This window comes from Salvelinus fontinalis, chromosome 7 (assembly GCF_029448725.1).
Source record: "Salvelinus fontinalis isolate EN_2023a chromosome 7, ASM2944872v1, whole genome shotgun sequence".
In the NCBI taxonomy this organism is placed as follows: Eukaryota; Metazoa; Chordata; class Actinopteri; order Salmoniformes; family Salmonidae; genus Salvelinus; species Salvelinus fontinalis.
The window spans coordinates 34,411,499-34,435,124 of record NC_074671.1 but is presented as its reverse complement, the minus strand read 5'-3'; the positions used below and the strand labels follow the sequence as shown (position 1 = coordinate 34,435,124).

Genomic DNA, 23,626 nt, shown 5'->3' with positions numbered 1-23,626 from the left:
CAGGATAGTCAGTTTTACGAGGGTATGTTTGGCAGCATGAAGGAGGCTTTCCGAATGCACTGTATATAGGCCAACTCAATAACATACAAATAAGTATTCTAGTGATGACTCAAATCTGTAGCCTATAGCATGGTGAGTAGCCTAGATAGCTGGCTAAATGGGATTGTCTTTTTCTTCCCTTTTTATCATTACAAGTAACAATGGAAATCGACAACTCTGTCTCTGTCTTCAAATGTTTCTTGTAAGCATTTTCCCTTCCTGGACTCTGAGACCTTGTGGGAATCTGTGGTAGAGAAGAAGAATGTATGACAACTTAGCATAGACACTATACATTACCCCTAGTTATCATCATTGTCATTTCTATAGTTTAGGCATATAGCTAGCTAGGCCTAACTAGTTGTTGTGTTATCCATCTAGCAATAATAGTGCTTGTGTTGACACAAGTAGCCAGCTAGCTAGTTAACATGCTGAGTGTCTCACGTAATACCCTTTGGGTATGGATACCCTGAGAAATAGGTTCAGGGAAGATAAGACCATATATCCCAGCTAACGTTAGCTAGCGAGTAGAGACCATAGCCTATTTGCCAGCTTCAGGTAGCTACACTGAACAAAAATATAAACGCAACATGCAACAATTTCAAAGATTTTACTAAGCTACAGTTCAAATAACGAAATCAGTCAATTGAAATAAATTCATTATGCCCAAATCTATGGATTTCACATGACTGGGAATACAAATATGCCTGTTGGTCAGAGATACCTTAAAAAAAAGGAAGGGACGTGGATCAGAAAACCAGTCAGTATCTGGTGCGACCAGACTTTTGCCTCATGCAGCGTGACACACCTTCTTCGCATAGAGTTGATCAGGCTGTGGAATGTGGTCCCTCTCCTCTTCAATGGCTGTGCAAAGTTGCTGGATACAGGAACTGGAAAACGCTGTCGTACACATCAATCCAGAGCATCACAAACATGCTCAATATGTCTGGTGAGTATACAAGCCATGGAAGAACTCCGGCATTGTGTACAGATCCTTGCGACATGGGGCCATGCATTATCATGCTGAAACATGAGGTGATGGCGGCGGATTAATGGCATGACAATGGGCCTCAGGATCTCGTCATGGTATCTCTGTGCATTCAAATTGCCATCGATAAAAAGCAATTGTATTCATTGTCCGTAGCTTAAGACTGACCATACCATAACCCCGCTGCCACCATAGGGCACTCTGTTCAGAACATTGACATCAGCAAACCGCACTACCACACAATGCCATACAGCTGTCTGCCATCTACCTGGTACACATGAAACCGGGATTCGTTGTGAATCCGTTTTTGCCAATGGGGCCATTGGGCCTATTGCATAGTTGTGTCAATGAGGTGGTCGGTTTTCAACTGATTTACACTTATCACGTGGTTCGTGCAGGCTGAAATATGGTGCACTGGATGCTATCAAATACATTTTTTACATCTGTAACAAGCACGGTAATAAGCAATCATTGTAATTGCAGACTACAATTATTACCAGTTACATGTTGTTAATACAGTGTAACTATGAATTATTATAGTTAATTACAATACTTGTTAGTGTAATTCATTATGTTTTTACACTTTAATAAGGACTCCCTAAAATGAAGTGTTATTAACAAAAGGGTTGCAAGGTTATTTGAAAGGGTTTGAGTGTCGCCAATTTAGGTCTATTTATTCACCAAACTATATATATCCTAGATGTTGGCATAAAACAGTCATTTGTTTATTATGAATAATTCGATAACTTTGTAGCCTAATAACGTGCTTCTTTGGCACTCGCTCCTGCGCGCTGGGCAGGTGAGCTGTTGTTTGTAAACTGGAATTAGGCCTACGTTGCAATGACGTATTCCAATGACGCTGAATACAGCAACAGGCAGTTAGTTGTATGATGAGCTTTTAAGTGGGCGTATCACACTAAGTGAAAAGTTCAATCGAGAATCTAAGCTCCCGGAACTGTTCCGGTGCATATCCATAACGCACGCATTGCCGATATGTCCGATTCAGCCCTCCTGCGTGATTCCAAGCAGTGTTCTCCAAATTCAGGGGGAACCATGCTATCAGGGAGTGAAGATGAGCCAACGGAGAACGGTGACGAGGACTTGGAAGATGGCTTAATCGAACCACCAGACATGTATAAGAAAGACAGGCGAAGGGCGAAATCTTTGCCCGCATATCCGGAGCAGGCTATGCTTTTTGAAGAAATAGCCAATAACGGCCGAAAACGGGTGAAGTTCGCAGACTCCATGGGGCTTGATTTAGCAAGCGTGAAGCACTTCAGCACAACAGAAGACCCGAAAATCCCTTCGAAGGTATTGTCGAGATTGCAGAACTTTCTCCCTCAACCACAGGGCCGAGAGAATACAATTGAGGACCTGTGCGTAAACTTTAAATCTACCTTGACCATGGACCGTCTCATCCCAACTTTCAAGATGCCAGTTGAGTCTGATGATTTTGAAACCAAGGTACTGCAGCGGCACGTCAATCTGGAGAAGGTGACCATCACTCAGTTTGACATCCGTGGGCAGATTCGGACGAATACTCAAAACTGTTGCAAGAGAGAAGTTGGTGTGAGGTACACATTCAACGAGTGGCTGTCTTTCGTGAACGCGCAGGCGATACCCATGGCTTTCGATGAGAATATTGTTGGTGAGCGCTACACATTTACCATGTACACACCTCCGTTCCTAGACCCATCTTCCTCTGTGCACTTCGCCGTGTACATCAGGAATGACCAGGGAGAGTTTTGGGATAACAACCATGGACAAAACTACACCTTGAAGTATCACTGTGCAGGTATGCCGACCTACGAGAGCGCAGCATTCCATGCCACCTGAAATCCGCCGTTACGCACGTGCGTAAAGATGGTGTCGCTCAACCAGGTCTCTTATGAAGTTGTTCTCCATCACGTGGATTGATATATACTTTTCAGTGAAGTAAATGTATTTTCTTCTTGCTCTCTGAGCCCACCGTTTTGTTATCAAGGTGTTCATGAGTTCATTATGATTGTTATGATACGCCGACTGTACCGTCCTTCTTTAAAGTAAAACATGGAGTTGGCAAGTTTGCCTCTGTCCAATTGTCTTCTGTTCTGGAATGACATTTAATAACACAAGAATTTACAATAATAGTCGTTGGACTGATTTGCAGTTAGATTTCATTTTCTGAAACGAGGAAGTTAACAAATCAGGACCCATGGATGGACTGATGAACATTTCTCAGCTACACTGCCAATGGGGTCTACACAGACCCGAGACTACACAGACACGGGACCCTACTAAAATAGTTTAAATTAGGCATTTTAGGATACATGATACACAGTACATCTCATATCCAAGTGGACTTCACCTGTTCTACATCACATTTGCCTATCATGTCATCGAATCAGGAGAGTTATCCTACTGTGCTAAGATGTAGATTCACTTCAGTCATTTATAGGAATTGTGTTGTGTTATTCCGTTTCATGATTTTGCTAAACTTGTGGCACCCTATTTCCTACAGATAGCACAACTTTTGACTAAAGGGAATGGCTGGTCAAAAGTAGTCTACTTTAAAGGGAATAGTGTACCATTTCAGACAGTGCCTTTGATTCAGGGCCCAGCATAGTGCAGAGTATGAACCTGTGTGATTTATCCAAGTTATAATGCCAATCATGGGAAGCAAAATCTGTCAAAGAGTTCTCTGCCATGAAATATATGATTTCTTGTTTACACTCCCCTGGGCACAGAGGAATGATTAACGAGCAATCTGTCTGTCATATTAGTGTGCGTGGCTACTCAGTGAAAAGCTTGATCAAATGGTCTGATGCAGCAGGTTGATGCACAAAACGTATTTACTGCTCTGTAGCGCATTGGTTTCCCAGTGTTGTTAACAGCATTTCTGTCCCAATTACAGCTATGACTGCATTATATCTATTCTACATGTTATGTTTTTGGGGGTCCTAATAGTTGTCAACAACTGTGTATTGAAAAGCATACATTACACATCTACATAGCTATAAAGTCATCAATAGGCCCATTACAATATTCTGTAATAGAGTTGTTTACTGTAAAACATATCTGTTGACATTATGACATCCATACAATTGTATAGGATCTCTATATCACCTTATCAAAACTCCTCCTCTGCCTTCTCTACAATCAGAACATTCAGAGGGCGTTTGTAATACTGTTGATGGGTATGTGAGCAGCACACGACTGATGCCAGTGATGTTACTTCCCTTGTTTGGCCTGTCATGTACCCTTTAATAAAATACTACATGGTGGCTGTCAGGTTGTTGTCTCATACCCGTCCCCTGACCAAAGTTCAAGAGGCAAATCAGCAAACATACGTGGAGCTGTTTACTCTGTCATCAGAGAATGGCTAGTTTCTAGGCTTCGGCTCTGCAGTGATCTCACCGGGCAAGATCCACCCAGACCTGGGTTCAAATACTATTCGATATCGTTTCGAATAGTTTTAGAACCAAGGTCTGGCGTCCGGACAACGTCCATGTTGATGGAACGTGTATTCGTTCATGTAACTGTTCAGTCGGTCTCAGAATGTTTGGGGCTACTGAACCGAATGTAAAAATAGACTATATGTGAAAAATGCAACGTTAATCTCAATCTTAAATAAATGGTACATGCATGTATGTTGATGTGACAGTAACATGATATGGTGACATTTTAATCTTGGGATTGATGCACTGTACATGACATCAACTGGGCTATTGAATATCAACCAATAAAATGGACCACATTTTCAAATGCAGAATCCTCTTTTTCCCCCCCAACAGTACACGACATATTGAAAATGATTATAAACTGTCCTTATCAAGTATCCTTTCATATTATTCAAATGCCATCAGTCCCAGTTGTCTTACAGTGACGCCTCCTGGGTTCAAATACTATTTAAAATCGTTCAAATACTTTTGAGTGTTCGCGCTAGCCTGCCTGGAGTACTAGATGGTCGAGGCTTGCCATTTGGGACTGTTCTATTGGATAAAGTATAAAGTATTTCAAACAGTATTTGAACTCTGATCTCCTCCCCTTGATGTTCATGTACTTCAAATCGGTCTTTGTTGATCACCCTAAAACGCTGATCAGAAGCAGAAAATATATTTAGAGAGGACCTCTGGGGGAGCTTTCAACTTGGACTCTTATTTGTTGAGTAATATGATCTTTACACCCGCCTCGATCTTCTACTAGGTCACTGCTCATCCAAAACAAACAAAAGGGGGTATTTTTTTTAGAACAGGTGGCCTTGTGGGATACATTCACCCTCTTACCCAACCTGAATTTCAATTATAGACAATATCATCCATTTCCATTATTATTGGCCATTGCATATTATTATTCTGCCGGTATAATGCATTGTGATGCAGATTTAGCCTTATAACACTTATGGTAGAATAATAATATATGCCATTTAACAGTTGCTTTTATGTAAAGCAACTTAGTCGTGCCTGCATACATGTTACGTATGGGTGGCCCCAGCAGGAATCGAACCAACGACCCCTGGCGTTGCAAGTGCCATGCTCTACTGACTGAGTCACAACTAAAGAATAGAGAGACAGTAATTCAATTCAGATATGCATATCTTTAATCCATTTATACACCATCTTACATGACAACAAATCATATATACAATACACAATTAAAAGACTGGCAAGAAATATAACAAAGAAATCTAGGCTGTCTGTACACTGTCTGTTGCACTGTTACGGCTCACAAAAGAAACGTGAAAAGCGAAATATACTATGGTGAAGAGAGGGTATATAGTGACCAAGAACAATAGTTATGTAATCGATGCAGGACAGTTGCCCAGTCCGAAATCAACCAACCCCTCACCTCTTCCCTATTCCCACCTCGTGGATCTGTATTATACTTTGAATCTAGTTGCCTCCCACAATGCTTTCCCCCATATCCATCCAAAGGTTGCGGGAAATTAAGCTTCTGTGTGGAAAGTGAAGTTAGGTTGAGGTTCAGTGGTCCGTCTGCCATGGTCTCTTAGACACCGTTTCCTATCGTTTTAAGGCAGTCCATCACTGCCCCAATGCCCATCAGAAGTACCTCTTTGACCCCTACCCCTCAACGATAGTCTTCTGGGCCAGGTACATCTAACCTATCTTACCTGTGGAGAGAAACAAAAAGTCCACAATTTGATATGTCGTTCTTCACATTGAGATTTGTTATGGTAAGTTGTGTTGGAAATCTAAACGAATGGGTTGTATAAAAGGGGTTGATTTTGTAAATTCACGTCACTTTATAGGGAGCATTTGTGTGCCCAAAATACTGTAAATGCTTGGCTGGTGAAGTTGTCAGACAACTAAGACTTAATTTCCCCACAACATTTCAGTGATTCAGATGAATACTGTGGGGGAGACTATGTGTAACAAATCAATATGGAACTGTAACCCTGGGAGCAAAGCTCAGCTCACCCAAACTACAAGTTACAACAGTGACCTACAGTATCAATATCTGGTGACCTGTTATGACAGTCAGTCCGCTGTGAAATTGGAATAGACAGTCCGGACTCCTCATGAGTGCACATTAGATAAATGTTCAATCTGTTTAAATGTGCTGCCAGTTCAACAGTTCCGATTCAAATGCATTTTTTGCACTTGCATATAATGCACGGATTCATGACAGTCACCAGCTATTGCAAATATCAAGATTCAACAATCATGGTCTGTCCTACACACACACAGCCTTTGAATCACATTTCACCGCTGTTAAGTTGTTCACAGCGTTTAACTCATCAGCACTCAGTACACACACACACACACACACACACACACACACACACACACACACACACACACACACACACACACACACACACACACACACACACACACACACACACACACACACACACACACAAAAAAAAACTGCTGTATCGACAGAACCAAAGCAACCCATCCATCTCTCCCCCCTTCTCTCCCCCCTTGCAAACACTTCCTTGACTGACACCGGGGCTAAACCTAACATATGGCTTTGGCATTAAAGACACCTCAAAGTGAGTCAAGGAAGCCATTGGTTAAAAGCCTGGCTTGTAAAGTGCGGCAAATTGTTGCCCCCGCGGGAAAAGGGAAAAAGCAGAAGTGAGAGAGAGAGGGAGAGCGGCGGTCAAAAGATGCAAGGTCAGCTAAGGCTGCGGCCGTTCATTTCTCAAAGAGATGGCTCAGCAAAGAGGAGCATTAAGATCCATTTCGCCGAGCCCCCGCCCCTGTGTAAATATGTCCCGTGTCCTGTTGACATGGGCCATCCGTCAGAACCCCCTACGGCTGCCTTTAAAAAGAGCCACAGCCAGAACAGGGAGCATAGCCATCTACAGTCCCGTGTGGCTCAGTTGGTAGAGCATGGCGCTTGCAACGCCAGGGTTGTGGGTTCAATTCCCACGGGGGGACCAGGGTTCAATTCCCACGGGGGGACCAGGATGAATATGTATGAACTTTCCAATTTGTAAGTCGCTCTGGATAAGAGCGTCTGCTAAATGACTTAAATGTAAATGTACTGTATGTGGACATATAAACCAATCAGCCTTGTAACTGTATAGGACAGTTTGCACCTGCTTAAATGGTTTTAAAAAGAGTAGAGCGTCAGTACTGTGCCTGTTCATAAATCTACCAAGCTTTTGCAACAGGACCCCCCCCCCCCCCCCCCCCCCCATTACTGTGCGCTACAGTTTGCGTCGGTGAATATAGCTGGCTTTAAAAGAGCAGGGGGAATACTGCAGTGTTCCCCTCCCCCGCCGGAGTGGCTTATTCACAATTTTGATGCCAAAGGACCTTTGGTGTTATTTTGAAGGTCTTTCCCTGGACATTAAAATATCGAGGAAAGACTTCAACACTGTTACCGGTTCAACTGTATAAAGGTCTGGGTCCTGGTTAGGATTGTATTCTGTGCTCCATCTTTGCCATTTTGTCGTATGGGACCGGTATAAGAACCCATTCTTGATCGCATATTGAACGCCAGTTCAATATCATGTTTTAACCAAGACAGCACAGGCTTTGCTGTGTGTGATAAAACTATACGTTCATCTGTGCTGTGCTGCTCAGTGTATTATTTATGACTGACTGCTCGGGCGGGTGACAAGATTAAAAACAAAAAGGTTTATTTTTTTCATTCACCCGGCACTATGCATCTCTCTCTATTGCACTCTATCACACTTGCATTATTCCGCACAAGTCTACACACGCCTGTTTCTCATCAACCTCGTTGGCTGTGCTTCTCGCCAACGTGGGCATTGAATGGTGAGAGCACGCCCAAAAGAGGACCACTGTTATGCTTTCACATGGACAGAGTACAATTGGTTCTAGAGAAGGGGCAATCACCAACCTATTCCTTTTATGCTTTTGACCAGGACTTTTTATAGGGAATAGTGTGAGATTTCAGACTCAGACTTGCCAAGTCTACCCTCTATGCTCGTACCCTTGCCCTGTGCCATCCCTACAGTGTTTCAACCTCATGCCCTTTAACAGTGTGCCAGTCCTGCAGTGCTACTTGCCCTGGGGCCAATGTGGAGTGGCAATGCAGATCTCTTTTTTCCCTGACATCAGCAGGGCATGGGGATGGCAGGCACCCCAGGGGGGGAACCTGTGTTCCCACAGATAAACTGCAGTCAGGCAGACAGGCAGTCGGGCGGGCGTGCCCTCGTCCTTCAGCTCCTACATCATTGGCAGCAGATATTCTTCTCCTTTACCCATACCTCAGGGTTAAACCTGCTCTGTCTGGATACAAATTGCCAGTAAGCACTGGGTATAGATTTAGAATCAGCTTGCCCTCTCCCAATCTTAACCTTAATCATTAGGCACATCTAGGATCAATCGTAACCTTTAGTATTAGTAGGCACAGATCTAGAATCAGTTTTCCCTCCCCCAATCGCAACCTTTACTATTAGTATGCCCAGATCTGGGATCATTGTCCTGCCCCAATTCAATCCAGAACCCTTAATCACAGGTCTAGGATCACTTTGCCCTCCTCCAATCCTAACAATTACTGATCAGTCTAGGGGCAACTGCGTTTGACTTATACGAACCAACCCACCACCCACTAGTTCCATCACAATAGTACCCTTTGCTGCTTCAACAGTATACTCATTTGGGTGTACGTGAGTTTGTCGACAACCTTTATGTAGATCTCACTATTCGTGTGGCACAAAACGAATTTTCTGGTAAATACCACAACCACCAGCGCAGATCATTTGTGTGCTGTACTTAAAACTACATTTTACAGGTGATACCATTGCGATTTAAAATGGAGACATGTTCCCGAGACAGACAGAGGACGCACTTTATAGGTTTTATTTAGCAGTGCTATTTCGGGAGGTGAAGAACATGCTACGGTGTGGGGAACCGTTATCTCGTTAAACTCACACACATTTCCCGACCTCCTAGTGCCTTTTCTATATTTAATCTCCTCGCGGCTGGTGAGAGGCCAGATGTTTCCAGCGAATTTCAAAGACCTGTGAACAGCTGGTTGTATGTCATATAGGGAAGACTTTTGAAGGGCGGAAGAGAGAGAAGGTGGGGGAGAAGAGAAAGAGGCGGGTAGGGGAGGAGAGAGCGCGAGAGAGGTGAAATGCATCGTTCCCTCCCCCGCTAGAATACCAATTCCTTATCTGACAAAGTTTGTACCATAGTTTGTTCCATATTGCTCTCACGGATCAACATCAGGAAACTCCTCAGGGACAGAAGGAAGGAAGGAATGGAAGGATTCCCTTGGTCATATTGGAACGAGGCCCTCCTTCAGCCTGGCTGATTGTCCCCTCCTCTCAACCTGTCCAGGGTTGCCACAACTAGTAGTATCTCTACATTCTGACACTCCCCCTCTAACACGCCAGTGCTGTTAATACACATCTCAATTAGGTGAATAAACGTGTGTCTATGCCAGTCCTCTGTGGTGCCATTAGAATCATCCACCCCAATTTACATGGCAGACCATACGGGTTGGGAAAGTCATCTGAAGTAGGGTTGTCACGATAGTCAGCTTGCAAGGAAACAGACTTCATTTCTTGAGGAAAATAGTCCTAATGTTATGGGGGAAAAAACACCTCATGTTGACTTAGTGTCACATTTGCTTATTTTACAAGCTAAAGCACACATTATGTCATAAAGCAGGTTCTTAAAGTAGCAAAGAGTGAAGTCTACTTCGTGTTTTCTGTTTTGCCATGGAAAATCAAATATCATAGTATGACGATACCATATACTCTAATCTGAAGCAAGCTTGTTGGGAGCGGGCCTGCAACCAGAGGGTTGCCTTGTCCTAGTAATCGCTATCTCCTGCTGTTGTGCCTTTGAGCAAGGCACTTAACCCCTAAACAGCATCTGACCCTGTGCTTCAAAGTGTGTGTGTGTGTGTGTGTGTGTGTGTGTGTGTGTGTGTGTGTGTGTGTGTGTGTGTGTGTGTGTGTGTGTGTGTGTGCGCTGACAAATCTCTGTCCTGTGACAATAGACAATAAAGCAATCTTCTTCTTCTACCCATAGAATGTCAGCAAAGCGACCCCATTCCAAGGCAAAGCCTACGTGGAAAAAGTTATCCCCCGTTGGACAAAAATATACATACTTTTTTTTTTTTTAAATCGACAGATTGTCTAGGCTCAATGTCTGGCACGCAAACAAGTAACAACGAACAGCAAAAAGGCGGTGTAACTCAGGGGAGACGGTTGCGAGCAAGACATGCAAAACACTCAGTCAAGCCAAGAAACATGCCTGCTAGACTCGGACAGCCCACACAAATGCCTCGTTGCTGTCAGTGGCTGTTCAAACAGACATGTTTGATGCATCCAGTGGCTCCATTGAGAAAAAGATGTATATCTCAAATGGTACTCGTCTGGTTAAGTAAAAGACGCATCAATACGTTCATATGTGATTTATATAGGCGGGTTAGTCTGGTCTTTGCTTGGAATTGTAGGCCTCCCTGAATGGGTGATGCTGTTGAGCGGTCATGTTTCAGCAGTACCACAAGAAGGCAGCAGTTACCTACTCAATCTGTGTAAGTCTCCTACTATTTCATTCTGTCGTTCACATTCTTTCCGTCTCCCTCTTATTCTCTGACGCACACACACACACACCATTCGTTTGTGGGTGTATCCCGGTACGTGAGATGCATCCCGAAGCCTCCAAAAAAAACACACTCAAACGGTTCTATAAATCCTCCGATGTGTGGCTGTGAAGTGGAGGGGGAGGGAAGGCGTGACTTGTTGCCGCTGCAGAAAGCAGGCGGCTGACGGCAGGGATGTCACACCGCGGATTCCCGACACACACACACACACACACACACACACACACACACACACACACACACACACACACACACACACACACACACACACACACACACACACACACACACACACACACACACACACACACACACACACACACACACACACACACTGTGCAAAGACAAGCAAACTGAAGACGCAAACCTTTCAAACATGGCACCGTGATGTGATTGTACAGGAGAACCACACGCACCATGCCACGCATCACATATGATCCTGAAAACCCCACCAGTGTACAGACAGAGAAAGGTACAAGAAGAAATAGACCCATGTTCAGTACATACAAACACCGTTCTCTCTGTAGTCACACGCTCGCGTGCACGCGCACACACACACACACACACACACACACACACACACACACACACACACACACACACACACACACACACACACACACACACACACACACACACACACACACACACACACACACACACACACACACACATTCCTCTCTCAACTCTCGGTTGGTTCGGAGAAAGGGGGAATCACGACTCAAACGACAAACAGACAAACCGAAAGGCAAACAACACAGCTTCCAGAGTCGAAGGTTAATGTTGGATTCCCTCTCTTTCACACAAGTCGTGACTACTTCTGTACCGAGCCCGGAGATCATCTCACACAACACACAGCACACACAGCACATGCACACACACACACACACACAGGTTATTTATTATTAATTCAGTGTAACCTTAAAATAAGACTGTGTGGTCTCTCAGCAAATAGAAGAGGCACATTACATTATTAGTGGAGAAGATACCGATAGATATTGGGAGATACCGGTATTGGGTGTCAGGCATGGATGGTGTGTGTGTGTGTGTGTGTGTGTGTGTGTGTGTGTGTGTGTGTGTGTGTGTGTGTGTGTGTGTGTGTGTGTGTGTGTGTGTGTGTGGGGGGGGGGGGGGGGAGGGTGGGGGGGTGGAAGGAGGAGACAGAACAGAAGGTCAGGGAGGGATAAGGGATTCCCCTCTTCTAAGGGAAGCTCCTACCTAGGGTAATGAGGTCAGCTATGTTGGACTAGGTACGCCTCACCACCCTCTATAATACACATTCCCTGTCCCCCTCATTATCCTCACTTCGAATAAAAGGTGCCATTCCGTACGGTTGCCTCATGTTCACCATTTTACCTCGAATCCAAATTGATGGAGTATAGAGCTTCACTGTCCAAATACATATGGAGGGCTCTGTATCCATCTGTCTGTCGGTCTTGGAATGGTATTGTACTGTTATACCCGACAAGACCGATTCTTGACAATACATTGTACTTTTACCAGGGGGATTTCAATATAGAGCTGGTAAGTGGTAACTGATATAGTATGAATCTCTAGTCCTCTTCAGAAGGTCATCAAACAAACATTATGGTTTCAAGTAGGGACTATAAAAAGGTACGACGCTGAAGGGGAGAGCAGTCATCTTTTACAAACCTAACATGCAGAATTCATAGTAGAATCGTGTTCCTTAGAATCATGTCTCAAGGTAAAAGCTGTTTTTAATCTGACCACTTCACATTTAACAATGTGCAATAAGTGGATCTCTTTATCACTGGGCTTGACTGCAGCACAGCGGAGTCCAAGGACCGCGTTACGCAATTTAAAACATCAATAACAAGCGCTCCTTCAATCACTAACGCAAGATTCCAGCTAGAGTAGGGTTGCGTTCATTAGGCACAAAATGGAAGAAAACCAAGTGAATCGGGAAGGTACTACCTGGACTTGTCCAATTAGAAACTTTGATTTTCATTTTCGGTTGTGAAATGTTTTTAAATGTTTTCTGTTGTGTGCTTGTCTATTGAATACAACCCAGGTGACGAAACCGTACAAGAGGGGCGACAGACAAGATGGTGTCCACGGGTGAAAGATAGCTGGAGATGAGTGGGAGAGTGGGAGAAAGATAGCTGGAGATGGAAACATAGAAAGAGAAAGAAACCCCAGACTTCAGTCAATTAAAAAGAGCGTTTTGCCTCCTACTGACAATTTTTGTGGAATAAACAGGCCCTGAAGAAAACTGAGTATAGTGTTCAGATGTCGATTGTCAGATCTCTCTCTCACAGAGCTTTTGCCCATCCTCAAGCTAGCTTTTCAGCAGGCGGTAAGCTGCGGGTAACACAGCCACAGAACATGAACAGATTTTTTTTTTAAAGCAACTCAAAGCGAGTGTATGTCTGTGTTTTTTTGAATATAAATAATAAACACAAGCTGGGGCTGGTTACGTTCTCAACATCTTCTCAATCTCGTTTCAATTTTTACTTTTGTTATCGCTCTCTCTCTCTCTCTCTCTCAAAACACACACGTTCTCTAAGTCACACACTGACACACATATAAACACACAAATGCACGCACACACCGCAAAGTCTTCTCACTACTCTGCAGCACAGCGCCTCTCTACAGGAGCGAATGCAACGAGACCCTCCCAGAGCTCCTTGATGGAGTGCAGAGCGACTGGAGCCACGAAAGAGTAGAAGGGTGTAACATCATCACACGCAGCGGTTAGCCTTTTTGGGCATCTATCCCCCTACACCCGACCCTCCTTTATCCAGCTCCTGTGTCCCAGGAGTGGGGTTCTGGGACCTCTTTGATTCCAGTTTTCATCTACAGTTGCCGTAGGCACCATTGACTGTGGAGACAAGCCTTTGAAACTGGTGGAGAGAGATGCCGACATCTCTCTCCACCAGCTAACTCTGCCCCTCATAGGGTTACACTAGCTCGCTGCGGCTCCGCTGCACACAAAATGGCTGCCATCCTCTCCCCTATATTAGTTACGGTATCTTCTCGACCAGAAGTATGAAAAGACAGACAAGATTGGTTAGCGTGTATAGGTTACTGTGTGAATGTGCGTAACTCAATGAACAACACTGCGTGTCAGTGTCATGGTTCCCCGGTCAAGGGGGAGGAGTATTTCTTCTTGTCCATGTGGTGAGCTGTGGAAAGATGTCCCTCTTTATGGACAACAACAAACATTCATTCATATAGGTTAGTACACGTACAAAAGACCAGGTCAGTCAGAATGTACGAGTACTATCACTGACCTTTTGGGAGGAGGGAAACACTAGCAAGCGTACGACTTTCTTGTCAATGCCATCTTTTTTTTGCATCCAGCTCCTGTACTGCGTTTGGGCGGTGTGCGATTACAGTTCTCTGCTTTCACAAATGTACAGTAAAAAGTGGAGTGTGCAGTGGTTTTCTGAAGGTCACACCCCTCTGTAATCTCCCTCTCCACACACACACACACACACACCTCTCATCTCTCTGCAGCGGTGGCCTTCATTATAGTTTAATGATGTGTTTTTCATGGGCACGGGCCTGCCACTAGTTTTACTCATCGTTGTTGATGTGTGTCGATGTTCACTGCGTGTGTGCGTGTGTGTGTGTGTGTGTGTGTGTGTGTGTGTGTGTGTGTGTGTGTGTGTGTGTGTGTGTGTGTGTGTGTGTGTGTGTGTGTGTGTGTGTGTGTGTGTGTGTGTGTGTGTGTGTGCGAGGCTGAGAGCGTGGGTTAGTGATTCTGATGTCTTCATGGCTTGGTTTTCTGATTTCTAACAATATCTGTTTTAGGTCTGATAACGGAGGAAGGAGAGTGAGGAAGAGGCAGGAAGAGGAAGGGAGAGAGCTTGCCCTGATTTGTTATGGTGGTGCCCATATCACAGCAGCCTCGGGCACTCCTGTTCAATTCAATACCTGGGTCCCCCTGCATTACCTCCTTCCTAACGTTTGGTGTATCGCATCACGGCTATTTACTGAATCAAGGCTATTTTCAGGAGAGCCTCCAGCTACAAGACTTGGGCTGCATCTCAAATGGCACCTATTCTCTATATAGTGCTCCACGACAAAAGTTGTACACTAAAAAAGGGAATAGAGTGCCATTTTTGACGCTGACCTGGCTGGCGGTGGTTCCGTGTCCAGAGTACACACGCGCGGAGAGAAGCTCTCCACTGAAAGGAAAAGCAATGCAGTGGGTCTCGTCTGAAAATGGAGAGAGTGTTGTTTGTTTTTGGGAGATAGGGGAGGCCATTAGAACTGCAGCATAACTGAACACACCTGTTGTTGTGGACAATGGCCCAGTAGCGTCCTTATATCAAACACACAAGCACACACACACCAGTTAACAGGTCTTCAGGTCTGCTTCACCCTGCACACATTTGCAGGACTGAACAACGGTTTCCCTTTTTCTAGGAATTCGTTCTCCCCGTGCCCGTAAACTACATATTAAAGTCACTGCTCTGTGGCTGGTTGCCAGTTGATGAATAATGAATTGCATATAAAACTGTTCTGAAATGACTCCCCACGTTGAAGCGCCTTTTAACAAGATATGCAGTACGCCACAGGAATCCGTTAAGTTCCACCTCCACGCCACTCTGAGTGGAGCAGTGATAAAGCCGATTTTATTAACGACCCAATCCCCGGCCCTAAAGGGGGAAAAAAAAGGGAGACGAACTTTCAGTTGGCGGCAAGTTTAAACAAAAACGTCTTATTCCCGACTGATGTAGCATCACGCCCAACTAACTTTTTGCAGGCTGTAACGGCTGTTGGAAGGAGAGGACCAAAGTGCAGCGTGGTACGTGTCCATATTTATTAAATGAACACTGAAATAACAAAATAACAAAGCGAACGACCGAAACAGTTCTGGCTGGTGCAGACACACAACAGAAAACAACTACCCACAAACACAGGTGGGAACAGGCTACCTAAGTATGGTTCTCAATCAGAGACAACGATTGACAGCTGCCTCTGATTGGGAACCATACCAGGCCAAACACATAGAAAGGACAACATAGAACAAAACATAGAATGCCCACCCCAACTCACGCCCTGACCAAACCAAAATAGAGACATAAAAAGGATCTCTAAGGTCAGGGCGTGACAATACCCCCCTCCAAAGGTGCGGACTCCGGCCGCAAAACCTAAACCTATAGGGGAGGGTCTGGGTGGGCATCTAACCGCGGTGGCGGCTCTGGTGCGGGACGAGGACCCCGCTCCACCTTAGTCTTGGCCCACTTAGGTGGCGCCTCTGTAGCGGAGACCCTTGCCGCCGACCCCGGACTGGGGACCCTCGCAGCGGGCCCCGGACAGGAGGGCGACTCTGGCAGCTCCGGACAGGTGGGAGACTCTGGCTGCTCCGGACAGGAGGGAGACTCTGGCTGCTCCGGACAGGAGGGAGACTCTGGCTGCTCCGGACAGGAGGGAGACTCTGGCTGCTCCGGACAGGAGGGAGACTCTGGCTGCTACGGACAGGAGGGAGACTCTGGCTGCTACGGACAGGAGGGAGACTCTGGCTGCTACGGACAGGAGGGAGACTCTGGCTGCTACGGACAGGAGGGAGACTGGCAACTCCGGACTGAAGCCCGTCGCTGTGGGCTCCGGACTAGAGGGCGTCGCTGGAGGCTCCGGACTAGAGGGCGTCGCTGGAGGCTCCGGACTGACGGCCTTCGTTGGAGGCCTCGTGCCATAACTCCTCACTGGAGGCTTCGTGATATGGATCATCACTGGAGGCTTCTTACTATGGATCATCACTGGAGGCTTTGTGCCATGGATCACCACTGGAGGCTTCGTGCCATGGATCACCACTGGAGGCTTCTTGCCATGGATCATCACTGGAGGCTTTGTGCCATGGATCATTACTGGAGGCTTCTTGCCATGGATCATCACTGGAGGCTTCGTGCCATGGATCATCACTGGAGGCTTCGTGCCATGGATCATCACTGGAGGCTTCGTTCTGGGAGCAGGCACAAGACTCACCAGGCTGGGGAGACATGCAGGAGGGTTAAGTCTTAGCACAGGCACAGGACTCACCAGGCTGAGGAGACATGCAGGAGGCCTTGTCCTTGGCCGAGGCACCGGATGCACTGGGCCGTGGAGGTGGACTGGAGGTCTCGCGCAACGAACCTGCACAACCCGTCCTGGCTCGATGCCCACTCTAGCCCAGCCGATGCAAGGAGCTGCGATGTAGCGCACCGGGCTATGAACATGTACTGGAGACACCGTTCGTTCCACCGCATAACACGGTGCCTGACCAGTACGACGCTCCACCCGGTAAGCACGGGGAGTTGGCTCAGGTCTCCTACCTGACTCCGCCAATCCCCCGTGTGCCTCCCCCCAAAAAAGATCTGGGGCTGCCTCTCGTGCACCTCTCCTCGAGCTAACTCCTCGTAGCGTCGCCGCTCCGCTTTGGCTGCCTCCAGCTCCTCTTTAGGACGGCGATACTCTCCCGGCTGTGCCCAGGGTCCCTTGCCGTCCAAAATTTCCTCCCATGTCCAGGAGTCCATCAATTGCTGCTCCTTCCTACCACGCTGCTTGGTCCTTTGATGGTGGGTAGTTTTGTAACGGCTGTTGGAAGGAGAGGACCAAGGTGCAGCGTGGTACGTGTCCATATGTTAAATGAACACTGAAATAACAAAAATAACAACGCGAACGACCGAAACAGTTCTGGCTGGTGCAGACACACAACAGAAAATAACTACCCACAAACACAGGTGGGAACAGGCTACCTAAGTATGGTTCTCAATCAGAGACAACGATTGACAGCTGCCTCTGATTGGGAACCATACCAGGCCAAACACATAGAAAAGGACAACATAGAACAAAACATAGAATGCCCACCCCAACTCACGCCCTGACCAAACCAAAATAGAGACATAAAAAGGATCTCTAAGGTCAGGGCTGCATGAAAATTAGGGACACTATGCTAAACGAGCTAGGTCGTCTGTGTGTTTGTCGTCTAATTGGGCCTGCACGCACGCACGCATGCACAAAGGCCATGGCCCAATAAGCTTTGCCTGATCAAACGACGGGAACCAATGAAATGCCATTATACCTAATTCGAATGAAGTCACCCTATTCGATTAGCTCTTGCCCGGTCTGACCACACCCAGCTAATAATGAGGTATAACCACGTCACCAAGATAAAAGTGGAGGTTCATTCAAGCTTCACCCCAATCAAAAGAGCTTTCTCCACATCCACACATGGGCTTTACTAAACTAATGAGCATGCTTCTCCGCTATAGTGAGTGAGTGCGTGTATGTGTGTTTGGAGAACTGAGCTGTCTCTGCCTCATATCTCATCACATAGAACACACATGCTCTAATTGGGGATGGTGAAAAGATGAATACACCCCAGTGGCACCGTCTGTGTGTGTGTGTGTGTGTGTGTGTGTGTGTGTGTGTGTGTGTGTGTGTGTGTGTGTGTGTGTGTGTGTGTGTGTGTGTGTGTGTGTGTGTGCTCATGGAGTTCCCTCAGCACCACTGTTCACACAGACTAGCTCTGATCCTTCGCTTCAGTCCACTGCACAGCACAGCATAGCGAAGAGTGCGGGTTAAAAATAGCTAGCCCAGTTAAACTCTCATTGTTCTCCAGCTCTCTTTCTGAGTCTCCTCATCTCCAGCCTCTTCTCATGTTTCTGTCTGAACAAAACTTATGTGGGAGTTTTGCTGCAGTGAGAGGTCTGGACTCTGTTGGGATCAAATTCCAGGGGACCAGGCACTGGCTTGGAGCACTGTCCCTTTAAAAGGGCTCCATCCATTTAAGTGAGCTCCATCCCCTTCAGTGGCTGTAATCAATAAGTACTTAGGGGCCACTGGCCGACAAGGCCTATCCAGCACAGCCAGGCCAGATGTAGGCGACTGGCTCTTGACTTGCTCTCTCAGAGCCGAAAGGCCATCTGATCCCAAGTGGGAGAGAGAAGGATGGAGAGAGAGAGAGAGAAGTGGAACAGAAAGAGCGAGAGGGGCAGACCGAAAGACAGAGAGAGAGCAAGATGGGCAGACCGAAAGACAGAGAGAGAGCGAGAGGGGCAGACCGAAAGACAGAGAGAGAGCGAGATGGGCAGACCGAAAGACAGAGAGAGAGCGAGAGGGGCAGACCGAAAGACAGAGAGAGAGAGCAAGAGGGGCAGACCGAAAGACAGAGAGAGAGAGAAAGGGGCAGACCGAAAGACAGAGAGAGAGCGAGAGGGGCAGACCGAAAGACAGAGAGAGAGCGAGATGACAGAGAGAGAGAGCGAGACCGAAAGACAGAGCGAGAGGGGCAGACCGAAAGACAGACAGAGAGCGAGAGGGGCAGACCGAAAGACAGAGAGAGAGCGAGATTGGCAGACCGAATGACAGAGAGAGAGAGAAAGGGGCAGACCGAAAGACAGAGAGAGAGCGAGATGGGCAGACCGAAAGACAGAGAGAGAGCGAGACCGAAAGACAGAGCGAGAGGGGCAGACCGAAAGACAGAGAGAGAGCGAGATGGGCAGACCGAAAGACAGAGAGAGAGAGAAAGGGGCAGACCGAAAGACAGAGAGAGAGCGAGGGGGGCAGACCGAAAGACAGAGAGAGAGCGAGATGACAGAGAGAGAGCGAGACCGAAAGACAGAGCGAGAGGGGCAGACCGAAAGACAGAGAGAGAGCGAGATGGGCAGACCGAAAGACAGAGAGAGAGCGAGAGGGGCAGACCGAAAGTCAGAGAGAGAGCGAGAGGGGCAGACCGAAAGACAGAGAGAGAGCGAGATGGGCAGACCGAAAGTCAGAGAGAGAGAGAGATGGGCAGACCGAAAGACAGAGAGAGAGCGGGATGGGCAGACCGACAGACAGAGAGAGAGCGAGATGGGCAGACCGAAAGACAGAGAGAGAGCGAGAGGAGCAGACCGAAAGACAGAGAGAGAGCGAGATGGGCAGACCGAAAGACAGAGAGAGAGAGAGAGGGGCAGACCGAAAGACAGAGAGAGAGCGAGAGGGGCAGACCGAAAGACAGAGAGAGAGCGAGAGGGGCAGACCGAAAGACAGAGAGAGAGCGAGAGGGGCAGACCGAAAGACAGAGAGAGAGAGAGATGGGCAGACCGAAAGACAGAGAGAGAGCGAGGGGGGCAGACCGAAAGACAGAGAGAGAGCGAGAGGGGCAGACCGAAAGACAGAGAGAGAGCGAGATGGGCAGACCGAAAGACAGAGAGAGAGAGAAAGGGGCAGACCAAAAGACAGAGAGAGAGCGAGGGGGGCAGACCGAAAGACAGAGAGAGAGCGAGATGACAGAGAGAGAGCGAGACCGAAAGACAGAGCGAGAGGGGCAGACCGAAAGACAGAGAGAGAGCGAGATGGGCAGACCGAAAGTCAGAGAGAGAGCGAGAGGGGCAGACCGAAAGACAGAGAGAGAGCGAGATGGGCAGACCGAAAGACAGAGAGAGAGCGAGAGGGGCAGACCGAAAGACAGAGAGAGAGCGAGAGGGGCAGACCGAAAGACAGAGAGAGAGCGAGAGGGGCAGACCGAAAGACAGAGAGAGAGAGAAAGGGGCAGACCGAAAGACAGAGAGAGAGCGAGAGGGGCAGACCGAAAGACAGAGAGAGAGCGAGAGGGGCAGACCGAAAGACAGAGAGAGAGCGAGAGGGGCAGACCGGAAGAGAGTTACTGTTAATTTCTTATTACTTATTTCACTTTTGCTTATTATCTATTTCACTTGCTTTGGCAATGTAAACGTATGTTTCCCATGCCAATAAAGCCCTTTGAAATTAACTGAATTAAGAGAGATGGCCAGACAGAATGAGAGTGAAAGAGATGGGCAGACGGAAACAGAGAGAGAGAGAGAGATAGGCAGAACAAAATTATCATTCAGTACAAAGAATTTGAAACTATAAATGATTTATTGGTTTGGCAGCCAAATATGTGTCCTGTTGCCACAACCTGAGGGATGGCCAGTGAAAAGTGTAATGTCAATAATATTTCCCGCTTTGTTTTGTCTTTCATACCAGGTGGATGTGTCACGTTCCTGACCTGTTTTCTGTTGTTTGGTATGTGTTTAATTGGTCAGGGCGTGAGTTTGGGTGGGTAGTCTATGTTATGTGTTTTCTATGTTGGGTTAATGGGTTGCCTGGTATGGCTCTCAATTAGAGGCAGGTGGTTTTCATTTCCTCTGATTGAGAGTCATATTAAGGTAGGTTGTTCTCACTGTTTGTTTGTGGGTGATTGTTTCCTGTGTCAGTGTTTGTTGCACCATACGGGACTGTATCGTGAGTTCGTTTTGTTTGTAGTCAGTACTTGTTCGTTCTTTGTTACGTGTAAGTTCGTAGTCCAGGTCTGTTGCCTTTGTTTCTTGTTTTATAGTTTGTTCTAGTGTTTTGTCAGTGATTCGTCTGTTTAATAAATTCAGTATGTCTTCATCACCCGCTGCGCCTTGGTCCGTTAATACACCACCAGACGAACGTTACAGGATGTTCAGTCATGTTAAGACTGGCCTAGTACTATTGCTTGAATGTATTATTAATAGTTGTTGCTGTTAATGGTAATACCATTTCCACTACTACTATTATTATTATTGATGCCGTATTGCTGTTGGTCCCACCATTGTAGTATATGTATACTTTGACAATGTAAGTAATTTAACTTGCCATGTCAATAAAGTCTACTGAATTGAATTGAGAGAGAGAGATGGCAGAACGAAAGAGAGAGAGAGTGAGAGAAAAATATCCTCTGTGCACAACGTAAAACACCAAATAATGCACACAGACAGAATTAGGCCGATTCCTGCTAATTATCAAAATCCACAAAATAGCTGTTAGATTCTACAATCGCCTAAGCGATTCCCAAACCTTCCATAACAAAGCCATCACCTACAGGGAGATGAACCTGGAGAAGGATCCCCTAAGCAAGCTGTCTCTGTTCACAAACAGACCTCACAGAGCCCCAGGACAGCAACACAATTAGAGCCAACCAAATCATGAGAAAACAAAAAGATAATTCTTTCCAATGTGCCAAGTAACAAAAAACAGGGCAAACTAGAATGCTATTTGGCCTTAAACAGAGAGTACACAGTGGCAGAATACCTGACCACTGTGACTGACCCAAACTTAAGGAAAGCTTTGACTATGTACAGACTCAGTGAGTATAGCCTTGCTATTGAGAGAGTCTGCCATAGGCAGACCTGGCTCTCAAGAGAAGACAGGCTATGTGCACACTGTCCACAAAATGAGCTGCACTTCCTAACCTCCTGCAAAAGGTATGACCCTATTAGAGACACATACTTCCCTCAGATTACACAGATCCACAAAGAATTTGAAAACAAATCCAATTTTGATAAACTCCTATATCTATTGGGTGGAAGACCACAGTGTCATCACAGCAACAAGATTTGTGACCTGTTGCCACAAGAAAAGGGCAACCAGTGAAGTACAAACACCATTGTAAATACAACCCATATTTATTTTCCCTTTGTACTTTAACGATTTGTACATCGTTACAACACTGTATGTAGCCATAATATGACATTTGAAATGTCTCTATTTCTTTGGAACGTTTGTGAGTGTAACGTTAACTGTACATTTTTTATTGTTTATTTCACTTTTGTTCATTATCTATTTCACTTGCTTTGGCAATGTAAACACATGTTTCCCATGCCAATAAAGCCATTTGAGAGAGCGAGAGATATGCAGACTGAAAGAGTGAGAGAGAGAGAGAGAGAGCATGAGATGGGCAGACCGAGAGAGATGAAGAGAGAGAGCTAGGCAGACCAAAAGGGAGAGCGAGAGTGAGAGCGACAGGCAGACTCACCGACCTCAACCCAGAGTCTCTCAGAGCCTTCACATTCAGCCCACTAACACCTCTCTCAGACCACAGTAAAATCACCATTTATCTGAGAAGAGCGGAACCTAACCATGAGGTATCACGGCCTAATAAATGACATGCCACCAAACAGGCCTACAGATGGAGTGCAAATATTACAGAAATCTACCAAAAAGCAATTAGTAGCCAAAAAATACAATCTCTCCTGGATAACCTTTTAGCCTTAACATTCTCCTACAGCAATGAAGGTGTACATTTGGACGTTTGGAGCATAAACGTTATATTTGACAAATTAGCCTCCTTGGCTAATCTAAAGAAACATACGAGCAAACCAAAAATAATAGATCATGAAAAATGGTCTGATAATGATTGCAAAAATCTAAGGAAGTCATTGAGAAATATATCTTATCAAAAACACAGAGAACCAGACAACAAAAATAGACGCCTTCAATATGGGGAAACACTGAAGCAATACAAACGCACCCTAAGAACAAAAAAGGAACAGCACATTAGAAATTAGCTGGATGTAATTGAGGAATCCATAGAGTCAAACCACTTCTGGGAATTGGAATAAATTAAACAAACCACATGAGGAATTGGCTATCCATAATGGTGATGTGTGGAGAAATCACTTTGCAAACCTCTACAACAATATAACAAAGAGCCCAGAACAACAAGATATACAAGAAAAATTACAAATCCTTGAATCAGAATTATTAGAAAAACGATACACTCTACAACCCTAAAAGGCCTGTGGTGCTGATGGTACTTCAAATTCAATTTTTACATTTACAGACCACAAATTCAAA

General features: G+C 45.9%; 2 protein-coding genes across 7 annotated transcripts in view; one reads left to right on the top strand and one right to left on the bottom strand.

Annotated features, from left to right (window-relative positions):
* Positions 1-23,626, bottom strand: part of LOC129859440 (uncharacterized protein C18orf63-like) — a 187,998-nt gene that overhangs the window by 58,821 nt on the left and 105,551 nt on the right. The gene's annotated exons all lie outside the window — the stretch shown is intronic.
* On the top strand, positions 1,928-4,287 carry ppp1r3g (protein phosphatase 1 regulatory subunit 3G). The gene has a single exon (XM_055929256.1). The coding sequence runs from the start codon at positions 2,018-2,020 to the stop codon at positions 2,858-2,860; it is 843 nt and encodes a 280-aa protein (XP_055785231.1). The 5' UTR covers positions 1,928-2,017; the 3' UTR covers positions 2,861-4,287.